General features: G+C 41.8%; 1 protein-coding gene across 10 annotated transcripts in view; it reads left to right on the plus strand.

Moving 5' to 3' along the window:
- The window catches only part of DMD (dystrophin), a 1,940,210-nt gene that overhangs the window by 1,835,237 nt on the left and 88,542 nt on the right, over window positions 1-16,431 (plus strand). For all 10 annotated transcript variants that reach the window (XM_057717394.1, XM_057717395.1, XM_057717398.1 and 7 more), the window contains 2 exons: window positions 3,009-3,083; window positions 15,422-15,623. In XM_057717394.1, the coding sequence (XP_057573377.1) occupies window positions 3,009-3,083; window positions 15,422-15,623 (277 nt within the window). The remainder of the gene's footprint in view (window positions 1-3,008; window positions 3,084-15,421; window positions 15,624-16,431) is intronic.

Here is a 16,431-nt window from a genome sequence, read left to right on the forward strand (position 1 = left end):
AATCCAGTGAACTACAGCTGGAGATTTTGGAATCCAGCCTAGGGCACCAAAGTGGAGGACCTGCTAGATTCTTCTCACACCCTGTTAATGTAAGCGCAGGGAATGTTTCTAAACCCTTTTCAACAGTGCTTGTATTTTGTAAACCACTAATATCACTAATGCAAGCCCATCTAACATTAATTAGGATAGTAGGTGTATTAATAGGATTTTAGGTGTAACAAGAACTAAATATAGCTGAAGCACTTATAGTGGCGGCCTCTTGGAGTGAGGCTTTTTGATTAATTGCTAGCCAACCACCCCTGGAGTGTGCTTTCCTGATTAAGACAACTGACCGCCTCTGCAGCGTAGCTAAGCTAACACACACATATATCATATGGTACTGTCCGTGTGAGGGCTTTTTTAACTCTTAAAATCTACTTTATTAAGGCACACTTTAAACACAATGAAATGTACCCATTTTAAGTGTACAGTTCGAGTTTTTGACAGACGTATGCACTCAAGTAACCTTCACACCAATCAAGATATATAAGGTGTTAATCACCTAAAAAATACCCCTGTGTTCTTTTCAGTCAGTTATCTACCCCCTCCCGGCTCCCATCTCTCTGCGTTCTGTCAGTGTAGGTGAGATTTGCCTGTTCTAGAATTTCATATAAGTGGAGTCAAGCAGTATTTTTTTTTCTTTTACTCTTGATGTCTGAGAGCTTTTACCCAGGGTTATGTTTTTCAGAGTAGCTCACATTGATCAGTAGTTAGTTCCTTTTTATTAAAGAGTAGTATCCCATTGTGTGACTATGCTACAATTTGTTTATTCATTCTACTCTAGTTTTCTTTCCAGTTTTTGCCTATTATGAATTAAAGCTACTGTGAGCATTCACGTACACATCTTTTTGTGGACATGTTTTTATTTCTTTTGGCTGAATATCTAGGAATAGAATTTTGGGTCATAAGATAGGTGTATGCTGAATTTCATAAAGAGAAATTGCTAACCTGACTTTCCAAAGTAGTCATACTATTTTATGTTCCCACCAACAGTGTGTGAGAGTTGCAATTGCTCCATATCCTCGCCAACATTTAGTATTGTCAGTCTTTTGGGTTTTTACATTGAATATTTTAAAGTAAATCACAGATAGTGTTTTTCTTTCCCCTAATTTCAATTTAGGTTGTTAGATTTGGTCTCTGCAAAGGCCATCAATCTAATAATATTGACCCAAGCAACTTGGATATGGATTAAATTATTTCCCTTTCCTAACCTCCAGTTAGAATTGGTTCTGTGGGTGCCATTTGATGATGGCAGTCATGTTTGCCAGTGTTTTTTGTCTTTTTTTCTTTCTTTTGTTCATTTATTCATTCAGTCAGTCAGTCCCTGAGCTATGTTAGACCTGCTGTTTTGGAGAGCAGTCGTATGTTACATCACTGGGAAATATGACAGAAGTAGGGGACAGGGTACTTGTCTTCAAGGAGCTTTTTGGAGCTGGGTTTATGAAACTTAAATACACACAAATGCAAGAAAAGAAATGTAGCTTGGTGTATATCAAGGTTTATGCAAAATTGAGTAAGGGCATCATCTAAATATAGATTTCTGCTAGGTGAGGTGAGTTGGGTCTTGATAGGTGACAGTGGAAACCACTGTAGCAGAAACTGTTGAGTTGTTAATCCATGCAGAACGTTAGAATGACTGCACCGTAGAATATGAAGCTAAATGTTTATTTTAATCCCAATTTTATTTCACTTATTTTAATTTTTTTAGAATAGCATTATCTTTATTAGTACAGAATACGTACAGAAACAAATATCCATTCTGATCTGGATTTGTGACTTGTTGACATCTAGTATCATTTTGTATATTTAGCTTGCATCCAAGGTTTTGATCAGCAAACATTTCCAATCAGTAAATGTGTGTGTGTGCACGTGTGAGTTTGTGAACTTCTTTTTAAGCCAGCTCTCTTTTATCCTGTCTTTGCTGAATTAGTTATTATTTTTAAATTTTATTCTTATTTATTTATTTATGGCTGCATTGGGTCTTCGTTACTGTGCGTGGGATTTTTCTAGTTGTGGCAAGTGGGGGCTCCTCTTCATTTGCAGTGAGCAGTCTTCTCATTGTGCCGGCTTCTCTTGTTGCGCAGCACGGGCTCTAGGCGCACAGGCTTCAGTAGTTGTGGCTCATGGGCTTAGTTGCTCCACGGCACGTGGGTTCTTCCTGGACCTGGGATGGAACCCATGTCTCCTGCATTGGCAGGTGGATTCTTAAGTACTGCGCCACCAGGGAAGTCCCTTACTTTTTAAATAGATGCAAAATAGTGAAATAGAAGGAACCTGTGGAATCAGATAGACCTAAACCTGGAATGAGGGTTAACTGTGCCAGTTATATTTTAAAATACATCTCACACACAGACACACACACATATGTTGGGTAAGAAATATTCAAAATGTTAACAGTGCCTATCTTTTCATAATGGGATTATGGATGATTTGTTTACTTGATTTTATATTTTCCTTTAATTTCTTTTTTTCCTCTTTTTTCTGTTTTCTTATTTTCCTTTAATTTCTAAGTTTTCCACAGTGAGCATGTATAATTTTGATAATCAGAAAAAAATATTATATTGCCACTTGATAGTTTGCAAAATTCTCATAGCTACTTCAATGATATAGTCCCTGTTCTCTTCAGTCTTGGGTAGCAAAGAGTCACTACGATAGAACCAAGATTACAGTCTAGGAAAAAAAAAATACCTGTCCTTCTTTTCCCTCTTGGGAACAAGGACTACATGAGCGGGGTGCAGGCTATGCCACTGTCATTCCTCACAGAACTTAGCTTTCCTGACTGTCAAAGAGCAAAAAGGCATTTTTTTTTCTTTCCCCACATTGACAGAATTTCACATGGCTAAAATTGGGGCATATACAAGAGTTTATTTTCCCCTCGCCTTTTATTGTTGTTGGCAAATCATTGGGAGTTTATCTGTGCTTTCTGATGAAATAACAAATGATCTTTGTTTTCCCACTTTTTTCTTCAGCTGACCTGAATAATGTCAGGTTCTCGGCTTATAGGACTGCCATGAAACTCCGAAGACTGCAGAAGGCCCTTTGCTGTAAGTATGAACCAGCGCTTGAAATATTTGATAGTTACCCTTTGCTTAAAAAAAAAAAAAAAAAGCGGTTGGGGGTATTTGCTTTTGGAGAGGGGGAAAATATCTCTCTCACGTCCAGTTGTAACATAGAATTCATTTTTTTTAAGTATCTTTGGCTTAGTGTTCACCTAGACTATTTTGTTACATTGTTCAGAATCATTCCTGTCACCGTGCCTCAGCTACTGATGTTGAATTGATATGATACTGATAATTTTTATTTTCTGACGAATGGCATTGGCATCCAGAATTATCTTTATGAATCTTGAATTATCTCCCCCGTTCTACCTTTATTTCTTCTTACAAACTGTATTCAGTATTTGAAATGTTAGCACTAGATTGCCTTATCCAAACCAGAGTACACAGATGTGTATTGTTTTTTAGATTGAATGCTAATGTTCAGATAAATGCTGTCATAGAAGAAGGACGACAAGATTGTTTTTCTGCTTTGGTAAATAGCATACATCAGTGGGAAAAAATCCCAGTGTCATTCAGTGCTCTCTGTTCATAGTTTATATAACTATTACTAAGTATAAAATTGTTTGAGAGCCTATGTGTTGTTGATGTGACCACACAACAGACAGGCACAGTCCCTGCCCTGATGGAACTTATAGTCTAATGAGGGATATACAGGGTGTCCATAAGTCTAGAGACATAGGTGAATGTGTATAAGATCATCAGGAACATCTACAATCTGTTTTAAAAAATAGTGTTATTGCCTCTATTAAGGCTTTATGGGCACCCTGAGAAAAAGTCAAGGGACAATTTCAAAGTCATATATTTAGTCATGTGACCGTGGAGGAATGGGGTACCATGAGAACAGCTAGTTGTGGAGGTGAGGGGCAGAGAAGGTTTGCTTGAAGAGGTGGTATCTAAACACTCCAGAAAGAACGTTCTTGTCAGAAGGCAGAGCATGTGCTGAGGCATGGGGTCCAGAGATGCATTCGGGAACTGAAAATACTGCAGCATGGCTAAAGCACAGGAGCTCCAGGGAGGGGCTGTGGTGAAGTAAGTGGCTAGAGCGAGAAGCAGAGGCAGATTGTGAAAGGCCTTTTAAACTTAAAGAATACAGAGGTCAGTGGGGAGCCCATGCAACGGGATGGCACGATGGGAGCGTCATTTACAAAGATGACTCTGGCTGTGGAATAGCGCCTGCATCGGTGATGGTGCCGGAGGTGGTGCGGGGAGTGTACACCTGCCAGGGGAGAGACTTGGTGAGCAGTTCTGCTCATGTAAACCAGCAATATGGTGGCCTGAATTGGCAAAGTAGGAATGGAGATAAGCAGGGAGAGTTGAAAAATACGAGGTGGAATGGATAGGCCTTAGTGACGAGTTCGATATGCTAGGTGAAGGGGAATCAAGGAAGATACTTACGTGCTCAGCTTGGGTGAGTGGTGGATGTGCCCGGCAGAGTTGGATATATAGATAGAGCCGTGGCGCTCAGGAGAAACGTACGAATTATATTTAGGGATCAGAAACATGCAGATGCTTGTGGACAGTGTAAAGTAATAAGAAAAGAGTATTTAGGACAGAGTTCACACTGTGTGTGTGTGGGCGGGGGGGTGGACTGCAAAGAAAAACACAGAGGGCATAGTGCCACATACGGTGCAGGCAGAGGAGGGGCCTGCCACCAAGGGCAGATGTTGCTGGGAGGTCAGGGTGAGGTTGGCAAAAGTGTCCATTGGATTTAGCAACGAGGAGTAACCTTAGTAACTTTGATGAGGTTTTAGAGGCAGGGGAGAGGCGGTAAAGGGAGCTTAGCAGTAAATCACATGGGGATGTAGAGACAGTTGGTTGAGAGGATTCTTGGAGAAATTTAGCTGTGAAGGGGAGGGAGCAGGGGTGCTAGGTCACTGGCAGGGGCTGAGGGCTTCATGGCGTGTACGTGCAGATAGGCTGAGACACACCTGAATCTATTTAAATGAATATGAGAAGCGAGGACAAAATTGAAATTGCTGGCTCAAGAGATAATATTGTAAAACATATGCGTTCTCAGAGGAGATGGGAAGGTAACCCAGAGGCCAAGAGAAGGAAAGGGACGCCTGTCTCTCACTGTAAAGAGTGCGGCTGAGGAAGGGATCTGGGCCGGGCCAGGTAACTAAGGAGACCTGGTGGGAGGCAGGCGGGGGATGCCCGTGGGGAGCACTCTGTGTGAGGTGGAGCAGGGTTCCTGTGCTGCAGTTAACAGCGGAAGGTGATGAAGTCGAGGTCGGCCTTCCCTCTGTGCGGAAGGAGAGAGCTATTTTGAGAAGCCGTGTCATGCAGCCCGGCGTCTGCTGAGTGTTTTACGACATCGCCGATCCGCACGGGTACTTCTCCAGGCACACCCAGCAGTCAGGAGCTGGATGGTTCTGGCCCAGGTGGGCAGAGGCCAGCCAGGCAAGAGAAGTGAGGACTGGGCAGAAGAGCGGTTAAGTGGTTGGAGTGCTGTCTGTCGAGCCTGTGTTGGGTAGGAGAAGCTGTAAATTTGGGTGGAAGCTGGTAATGAAGAGGTAGAGGAATCAGGAGGACAACAGTTCAGGGAGGTAGAAGAAGAGATTGAGTGGAAGTGACTTGAAGGCCAAGAAGTTGTGGTCAGACAACAGCAAAGCTAAACATTATTTCAGAAGCAGAACAGTTCAGCTGGTTAGGTCTAGGATATGACCATTCGCGCGTGGGTGGCAGAGGCGGACTAGATGTGAATTTCCATGGAGATGAAATAGGAAGTTAAGGAACTGAGAGGCTGGAGGGATGCACGAGTCATCGGTGCCAATGTCGAAATCACCCAGAATCGGGCCAGAACTGCGGAAGAGCGGAGGGCTGTGAACCCTGGCTGCCAGATCTTCGGGAATGAAGGCGTCTGACCAGGGGGGATCTGCAGAGGCTAACAGTCAGATAGTCAAGGAGTGTTGCTGGTGTGTGGTTTTCTGCATGGAGATGGAGAAGAAATGGCCTAGAAGTGAAATTATTTGGAAGGAGAGAGTAGGCTTTCCTCTTGATCTGGGTCTCTCCAATGCTCAGCACAAAGCTTGGCACAGAAGAGGGCTTCATCTGTTTTCACGAAACAGATGCATGAATGAAAGTAAAGTCAGGCTTCCATTTGCATGTAGCTTATAGGCTGAAGCTGTCATGTTTCAGCTCTATAGCTGCCCAAGCTTAAGTGGTTTTTAAAGCTCTCCCCCCCAACCCCCAGGATTTCCTTAGGGACCTGTTAATGTACCAGAACTAGAAAGAGGCAATTTGGGGTGGGGTGGAGTTAGAAGGCTGGATGGAGAAAGTCTTCCTTCTCTTTTTCTTCTTCTGTCCCTGCCCCATCCCAGAGGTAGTGCCTTCCATTGAGAAAGGGGCAGTTATGAAGTGGTTGTTGTAAAGTGCTATAGTATAAAGTGCTCTAGTCCTGTGAGATACTAAAGGCTCAGAAGAGACCATCGGCTGTTCCAGGTTATACTATGAAAAAGTCCCCCAATTTGTTTTTTGTAAAAACAACAAAAATTTATTTCTCACTTGCACACTATTCCCGGCAGGTAGGCTGTAGGTTTTGCTCCACGCTGTCACTCAAGAATCCATGAGGCCACTCGAGTCCGAGTGGAAAAAGAAGGAAATCTAGAGAATCAAGCACTGAGAAAGCTCCCAAATTGACTAGATTGGAAAAACCCTTTCCATAATGTTCCTTTTGACCTTGGATTTAGGCATTGTTCCATTCTCCTGTTAAAAACTCTTTCTCTTCACATATGCGTCTCATTGTCTATTATTTCAATTTATGTTAACATTTGCAATAAACATTGGGAAAACAGGGGAATTTGATATTATGAAAAATTTTGGCCAGGGCGATTGTAACGTTGTAATAAAGTTAAGCTCTGAATGTAGAATGTAGAATTTTCCCTTTTAAACAGATTTGAAATTCTCAGCAATTCCTTTCTAAGCATGACTTTCTCATATTTGAAAAAGATTTAGGTACAGCAAAGTTAGGGTGTATTTATCTAAATTAAGTACCAGGTTCTCAAGAATGGTAGGAGGGTTCTGCGTGTAGTATGAATATAGAATGAAGGGTTCACCTATCCTTTTATTATTGAAAACATGTGTGGTCACATTACTTAACTATTTAGTAATTGATTTAAGAATTTCCTCTTAATTTTAGATTTGCTTAGGTTTATCTTCCCACCTTTTTGTCATTTCTATGCCTGTAAAGCCATGATAAAGAGCTATTGTCTGTAGTACAAACAAAACTTGTCCTGGCTAGCTTTTCCAACTGAAGGTCGCGTCGACTAACTCGTACTTTAATGAAAATTAGTGATGTTACCTCAGTGATTTCCTGATGCCAGTGAAGAGTTTGAATTACACATGCCTTAGAAAATATGCCACGCTGCTGCCACGAAGTACTTGGTCTCATTTTTTTCACTTCACTATCAAAGCTTCAGTATTGCAGAAACCTGAATACCACAGTTTTATCCACTATAAAGAATTTGCTATTTAAGTCTAGAGCATCACCATCGGCCTATAATGTCCCCAGTTTGTAATTGGTGTAATGTTGCATGACTCCATACTGCCTTTCAAGGCATTGTGAATGAAAATGAAACTCGACAGAAAAACAAAGAGAAAATCTGGATAAGAAGGATTTACAAGCCAGTTCATATGGCTGGTACCCCATTGAAAGTTATGAAGAAGATAATCTAAGCTTTTTCTTTCTCCTGCTGTAGTTCTCATGACATCCTATAGGTTTGCGGCTTCTAAAATTAAAAATATAGCCAACTTCTAAGAGCAGAGATAAAAATGCACTTAACAAAGCCTGTGTATTTAGTTTATTAGTGTGTGGTAGGTTGGAGAAGGCCCAAACCATAGGGCTAAATATACTGCAGTTGATAAACGTGACAACTGTTCTGCAAACAAGAAATAGAGAGCAGTTTGCTTCTGTTCAGCAACTAAATCACACAGTAGAGAAATTTTGTACAGCCTGGAGTTGTCTGAATAGAGGCACAATTGCCAGACTCATCCTTACCGTGACATACGAGGTAAAGAAGATGCTCCCTTCTTGGTACATGCACCTCACCTTGTGTGAATGCACTGCAAGGCGGCGTCAGATAGGGTTTGGTCGCTAAAGAAGACTCACAGGACCCACGACCACATGGCTTACAGATCTATAGTCTGTCGCAGGAAAAGGTTACGATAAGGCAGCAGCATCACAGATAGCATATGCCTCCACAGCCACCGGCTCCGTGACAGCAAGGGGACCCGAGAGGCCAGCGTGTAATTATTTGTCCCTTCCCCGCAAAAATCTACTTTTCCCGTATACCATATATTATTTTTCATGTAGGTTGGAGACCAGATCTCTGTTACTTCAGACTTCAAAACATCTTGAGGACAGAGCCAAATGCGTTTTCTCCGCTTACATGGTTTGATGGATGTCGGTGCAAAGGGATGTCGGTGACGTAACAGAAGGCATCTCTCTCCCAGCGGGAGCACTGTAGTCCTGTTTGAAATGTGTCCGGTACCCACGAGTTGCTCAGTAAGGGGAAGAAGGGTGGCTTCTCAGTCATGGGCCTGAAGCTGTTAAGGAGGACCTTGTAGGTTCCATTCTCCAGTTCTCATTGATTCCATTTCTAGTTGCCATCCTTCTCTTTCCTCCTGGAATTGGATGTCCTTGATGTGTTCTTTTTGCACTAGGAGGTCTTTTCCATTGGTTTCTCTTTTCTCACTCAAGGCAAATTCTACCTGGCCAGGTAGTCCTCGCCCAGCTCCTAATTCGCCTAAGATTCTTTTGTTTCAGGCAGTCCCATGCTTTTTGGTCCACCAGATGTGTTGTTGCCACTGTGTACTAACATCTTTACTATAACTAGGAAATACAGTTGAGATACAAAAATGTTGAGTCTCCCAGGAAAGCATCATAGGAATAGTAGTCACTCCTAAATGAACTTTGGTTTGGGTATGCCACAGAAATCTCTATAGCCATCCGCAGCAAACTTCAGGCTTCTCACCTTAGGCCAATGACATAAACTTGCTCTATTGAGGACACAGAGACGAGTTCACGTGACCACAGGTACAGTGTGACAGTTAACCTGATCAAGGGCCGTGGGTTTAACTTACGTTTCTTTCTTTCTTTCTTTCTTTTAATAAATTTATTTATTTATTTATTTATAGGCTGCTTTGGGTCTTCATTGCTGCACACGGGGTTTCTCTAGTTGTGGAGAGTGGGGGCTACTCTTCTTTGTGGTGCATGGACTCCTCATTGCGGTGGCTTCTCTTGTTGCAGAGCACGGGCTCTAGGCTCACAGGCTTCAGTACTTGTGGCACACAGGCTCAACAGTTGTGGCTCACGGGCTTTAGAGCGCAGGCTCAGTAGTTGTGGCGCATGGGCTTAGTTGCTCCGTGGCATGTGGGATCTTCCTGGAGCAGGGATCGAACCCGTGTCCCCTGTATTGTCAGGCAGATTCTTAACCACTGCGCAACCAGGGAAGTCCCTACTTGCGTTTCTTGAGCAGAGGACACATGGGGCCAAAATGGGTCTCACTGATGTGTACCCGAATTAAGACCTCATGAATGTTAAGTATTCATTTGTATAATTAGTGCCTTTGTATATTTCTTTTTTTTTATTAATTTTATTATTATTTTTTTGGGGGTACACCAAGTTCAATCATCTGTTTTTAGCCTCTTGTATATTTCATATACAATAAATACTTCGTACTCAGGTGCCTCTGGAATATTAGGTATCTCTTGGTCCTTCAGTCCCTTTCTATCCCTTTCTATGTGTTTTGCTTGTTTGTTTGTTTTTTTTATCCTTTTCTGTGTTTAACATAAACATGCTGTTCTTACCATTTATCCTCAACACATCTCATGAATCCTGCCTATGTCAGGCAAACTTCTATACTCAAAACATCTTAAAAGTTTTCACCTATGATTTACAAACCACTTGATCATTTAAAATGGAATTGAAAACTCTCAAAAGTCAATGTATATTACATCCCTGTTATCAACTTAATCCAGACTTCTACATGGAAAGTTCAGTATGAAGAAAACGGGTGTCAACAATAAATCTGAATGTCTAAGCAAAAAACAAAACAAAACAAAACGAAAACAAAAACAACAAATTTCTGACTTTTCACTCTCAGAGAAGTAGGCCCACCAAATTCAACTTAATTTTTCCTCAATGATCCAAGTATCCCAATTGTCTCTCCACTCATTTATAGCTTTCCTCACACACTAACGTGGCAAATAGCTTTTTTTTTTAAAACACAGAATATTGTGGCAGATGAGGCATATACCATATATACTTTCTACCACATACCCAATACCTTTTGTAATCCCTCATCATCACAATTAATGACTATACAGTGTTCATTCAGATTATTAGAAATCAGTGTTCTCCAGTTATGACTGGGTAGATATACCCACAGAGTAATGTCTAAAGCAGGTGCTTAATGACAGATACATCCTGTGAAACAAGCACCAAAAGACATAACCACTTTCATATTGCTCCATGGAGTCATGGTCACAGTCAGAATTCCCATCTCTTCACCCAGTATGTTCGATAGATTGGCCAGCTGTCCTGCTCACTTCTTGGTTCTTTAAAAGGGCATCTGAGTCATAGCCACGGGAGCATATTATTCTCTTATTTTAAGCCTCTTTCTAGGCACCAGCATTATGTTAGATTTCCCCTTTTTAACACCCATTTGGTGGCTTTCTTCCCTTCAGCAACAACTGATCTTTCTTCCTCATTGTTAAATTTTCATCCAGAATCTCTCCCCGAACAGAGTATACCCTCTGGGTTCAGCCACTGGACTAGTCCACATTTAGTGGTAGCAAGATAAGACATGCCTGGGCCTCCCTGTCCCTTCCCAATTTTTGATAAGGGGTCACATTGGTTCCATACAGAAAAATGGGGCTATCTTGTCCACTAGGCAACAAAACATGTGTGACGGTCAGCCTCAATTAGGCAAGATGTGAGAAAGGGGTAATCCAGTCCATCCCTTTTATCAGAATCATCTTTTTTTTCCTTTTAAAATAATGCCTTGCCCATATTTTCAGCTAAGGATGAGTTGGGGTCTTCTAAACAATCTCAATTCTGGCACTGATTGCTCTGGGGGTGACAGTTAAGCTCAATCGCTGATGAGGACTTACAGAACCCAAATGACAGTCCTTACAAATCTACGGTTCATGACTGTAGAAAGGAAAAGCCTGCAGTATAGAAACAACATGAAAACAGGGATATGCATCACAACCACAGGATGCCTTCCAGTATAGGGTCTGGAGAGGCCGATTACAAGCTCCAAGTGCCCTCTCTCTAGCAGGGCCATACCAGGATGTACTTTATCTCTTGGATCAAGAACCACCAATGTGAGCACATACCACTTTAGAAACCAGGGACCAAGGAACACTAATTGAAGTCTCAGCCTGGATTGCTTATAGCTGCTGGTAACCTGGGCATCTTCTTCCTACTTAGCCAGTCCCAAACCCAGTGGCCTCCGTGGGCCTCACTGAGACCAGGTAAAAATGGCTAATGTTACTGCTAGCAGTAAGCAACTGTGATAACCTGTAACCCATGGCTACCCATAAGCACAATGAGTCACTTCTTTTCATTGCTTTGATCAAAGGCTCTGCATTGTGTGGCTGTTTTAGCAAAACGTCTCTTTGCCAACTTCAGAGCCTCTGGAGTTAACCCTCACAGCAAAGATAACTACATCAAAGTGCTTTGACTTTCTTGCTGGGCGAAGATTTGCTTGGAAAGCCCTTCAGCCTGAAGTGTAAGCTGCCTATAGAACGATGTGACGTCCACAACAGCCTCCTCTTCCCGCAGACGCCTTCTGCTGCCTAGGCCAAAAAGTCAGCAGACACAGAGGAGTTATCCCACCCTTACCTGCCCGCCCCTGCCTGTGTCTGTACTAATTAGGTTACAGGATTGTTTATATGTTAACACCGGGTATCCAGGTTGACCTACAGGATGAGCCCAGGGCTGTGTGGGCACCATCGGGCTTATTCTAACCAACATTTTGGCGCTTCTTTTTTCTCCCAGTATTATTGCTAGTAGAGAATGCGGGGTGATGTTCTTCTCTTTTTCTGTACAGCCTGTCAGGACACCTTCTGCCACCCACCTTTCTGATTTTTAGCATGTACCTGCCTCCGTGTGTCCTGCCATAATACCCAGAGCAAGTCTCCTTCTCTCCAGTCTCAGTTTTCCCAACTGGAAAACAATGCTAACGGTGCTTTCAAGTTCGCAAAGCCTAGGATTCTGTAAAAGACAGAAAAAAAAATCCACCTAAGCTCCTCATTTGTGGCGTATGTAGAAAAGAATAGAGTTAGCATTTGAACATAGGATATTGAGAGGATAATTAGGTACAACCAGCACCTGGGCAACCATTAATGGGATCCTATCCCCACCCCGCCCCATCCCATCTCCTGCATTTTCTGCCTTTCTTGCTTAGCAAAGACGATCCTGGAGAGCTAGTCGTTTTTTGTCTTGTCCCCACCCTGTCACCCCCACAGCCCTGATGCATGAGGGGCACCACCGGCTGGTCTCTCTTCATCAGTGGTGTCAAAACCTATAGCATCTTCTACTGTCAAAATAATTTTTGAAAGAGAGGGTGTATTAGAACATACTTGGGGTTTTATATAGCTTTAAAATATATTCCCTGGTGAATACACTAAAGAAGGTATATTTTTCCCCTAAATGGAAATTCCTAGCTGGAGGTAAAAGAATAGTTTTACAGAATCGTGTCAGCTGGTGGCTTGTTGAGGCTTCTAGAAGCAGCTAATCATTGTGTTTAACATGTCATCCAAAAATCGCAATGTATTCTTGTATGTTTGTGTGGCAATTACATTGCCCCTATTGATTTTCTCACCTCTTTTCAAGTGCATAGTATCGGCTCTATACACCTAAATAGGAGTCTTTTACAGATTGTTCCATGAGAGTGGAATTCTGTTTGGTACCTTCGTTTTGGGGAAATGTGTTCTCCAGTCTCCTGCGATGGGTCATTCTTGTGTTTAAGCACATTTGGTTTTAGCAGAGCACACTACATAGTGTCTCTCTCGCAACTATGTCATCTCCTGCTCCTGTTATTTCAGAGCAATTGCTTCGTGCCCCTCTGGAGCTATTTATGCTCCCAATTTCCTATTCTTTGTGTTACCCATTCACCTGTACGGAGAGAAGAGTAGGCCAGATAAAAAGAAATTCATGCCATTTTGCTGTGTTGGTTCTTTGTTTCCATCACCCGGGGAACGTAGACTCCATACAAAAGTGAGTCTAAACATTCTCACTTGTTAGTTCTTATATCCTTGGATACAAAGCAAAATATGTATATGGGGGGGGGCGGAATGAATTGGAAGATTGGGATTGCCATATATACATTACTAATAAGAAAGAAAATACCAAATTGTACACTCTAAATATACGCAGTTTATTGTCTGTTAACTGTATCTCAATGAAAGTTCTTAAAATAAATAATAATAAAATTTTTAAAAATTAAAAAAAAATATGTTTATAATGATTAGGGCAAAGTAACAGAAAGAAAATACTAGAAAAACTTCAAACCACCCATCACTTCCTTCAATAAAGAATCATGTTGAGAGTATTGGTATTGGGAGGAAATCTGATCCTCTCTTCCGCAAATGCAAATAGAGTGCTGCATTTCTAAATGTTCTCACTACCTACACCTGAAAACGTCCTCGGAGGAAGTCAGGCACAGCAGAGAGGATGAAATTTGGAGTCTTTTGTCTCTGCATGGCTCTCTCCTCTCCCATACACTGCCCACTCGGCCTTCCCCTCCTCCTGTCCCCTGCCTGCTTGTGTTGTTACTTTTTTTTAATTCTTTATTCTTTTTCCTACCTACCTTCCTTTCAAATCAAGGTATGTTCCTTTCTGCCACTTGAAACAAAATCTCGGCTTCCATGTAAAGAGGTCATTCCTCTCTTTTGAGGGTATTTTTAAGCAAAAGGAGTGGGGGCTTGGCTTTGATAGGGTGAGTGCTCGGCCAGGCAGGGTATTTTCGGAAAACTGGTCCATGGAAGCAGAGAGCTTTACTCACTGGGATCAAAGACCAAGGAAAAAAAACCTCCTGCTTCCACCACTGGGTCTCCTTCATGCTTCCAGGGAAACTTCAAAAGGCTACTATTTTCCGTTTTGAAAAGAGGAAAACGTGTACTACATAAGTATTAACCTACATAGGTATTAACCACTATTTGGGGGGTTTGTCCTTAACGTTTAATTAGAACGAGCCACAAATAGTAACTAGTAAAATGCATTAAATCCTTAAATTTGCATCTGTTTAGTCTGGGGCAAACTGTTTACTGACTGGGCTGGTGATGTTTATCTGCAGTTACATTCATAACTGCGTTGCCTCCTCCCCCTGGATGCCTGAGAGATTTACTTAATTACCATTGATTCTTTCTCTCCAAGAACCGAGAATTCAGACCAGAGCTTAGATGTAGAAGGTATTACAAAAACAATGTTGTTGTATTTCCAACTTGGCTAATAAATTAGCTTTAAAGAAAAGCATCTTTCTGTGACACTTGGGAGTAAAGCTTATTTATGATCTGCTGATGTTGGACAAGGTTGAGGTTTCACTTTTGATAAATGTTTGTCTTTCAGCATGTGATTAAATAGCACCTCAGTTCACGGGAACCTCCCCCCACCCACCACCAACCTTATAAAGTTCTTAGTGAACTTGAAAAGTACATTGTAGGCTATAGTTTGGAGGTGAAGGGAGAAATAAGTCAACCTTGCATCTGAAAACTGGATAGATGATGTATTTATTTTAGTTTGCCTGTAGAAAATTTTAGTGGAGTTGATTATTTTTCACCGAATGTTAACATAGCAGAGAGATTAGGAGGTGACTGATACTTCAAGGAGAAAAACGCTTAATGATTATAAATGCATAGCTGGAAATGGAGTTTACACAACCCTAACCATACAGATTAATCAAACTGACCTCCTCTAACACTAACACAAGAAAGTATTCTCAGGAACTCTTTGAAAGTCTCTAGTAAAACAGTTTTTTTTTCCTAATTCAGGTGGAAATGACTGTTCCTGTAGAGCCCTGTAGGTCCCCTTAACTCTCAAATATTTCCTAGTAGTTCAGGAATGGGAACTGTCTTCACCCACATCTTCAGCCAATGCCAGTGAGACTTAAGAACAGCCTCAGAGCTTGAATACTCATCAGACTCATCAAACTTAGAGCTGAGAGATGAAAAGAAAACACTTTAATAAAAGAGGGTAGGGTTGAGTTTGGTGTTTACCAAAGGGTAGAAGACAATCCTACCAAGACTGTCAAAAAGAAAAACAGTGAAGGAAGGATTTTCCCCTTTGAATCACCTGTGATTTTCTATGGCTCTTTCAGTGGATCTCTTGAGCTTGTCAGCTGCATGCGATGCCCTGGACCAGCACAACCTCAAGCAAAATGACCAGCCCATGGACATCCTGCAGATCATTAATTGTTTGACCACTGTTTACGATCGCCTGGAGCAAGAGCACAACAATCTGGTCAACGTCCCTCTCTGCGTGGATATGTGTCTCAATTGGCTGCTGAATGTTTATGACACGTACGTATGGCAGGCTTTCTCCAGACTCTACCACGGGAGGCTTAGTGTATAGAACGGTGCCGGGGTAATTAGCATCACAACAGGGCTCCAGTCTGGAAATATGGTCCTCGGGATGAAGGTTTCATGAAGCCGTGTGATCTATTGCTATCCCTGTGATGAATCATTTTTGCATTTAATGGGACTGAAAAATATTTTGATAAGCTAGGAGGTAAGAACTAGAACGTTAGGTTGCTCTCAGATTAGAAAACAAACCGAACCCTGAGATACTCACTTTTCAAATAGTAGAGTGAGTCAGTGTGCAGCCATTGGTTCTTTCCCTTTCTTGCCTGTGTGTTTTGAATTCCTCCATCCTCTTCAGGGGTGGCTCCCTCTCACCAGCAGAAAGGGATAGGAATGTTCTCCTAGAGATGCTGACACACCTGTCACCAACTCTGAATAGTGTTCGCTGCTGTTCGAGAGGTTTTTTGCAGAAGAGTGTGAATTGAGAAGCCAAAAAAAAACCAAAAAGCAAAAAACAAAATGAAAACAAGCCCTTAATGCAGCAAATTCAGATCCTCAGACTGAGGAAGTTTGCTTGTTTGTTTTTAATAAGGATTTACGAAGTTTCGGTTTGGCACCTCCATTCATCCCTCTCTCTTAGCACTCGTTTATTTCTTTTGGATTGCACATAGGAGAGCTCCCCAGTTTTGCCTTGAGCTTAATGAAGACCATTGAGGAAGGTAGCAGAAGGAATTGGTCTTAATTTCAACTGAATTCTTCTTAGACCTCAAAATTATTATATGCCTGATTTCACATGTCAACAGGAACA

This window comes from Hippopotamus amphibius, chromosome X (genome assembly GCF_030028045.1).
Source record: "Hippopotamus amphibius kiboko isolate mHipAmp2 chromosome X, mHipAmp2.hap2, whole genome shotgun sequence".
Classification (NCBI taxonomy): Eukaryota; Metazoa; Chordata; class Mammalia; order Artiodactyla; family Hippopotamidae; genus Hippopotamus; species Hippopotamus amphibius.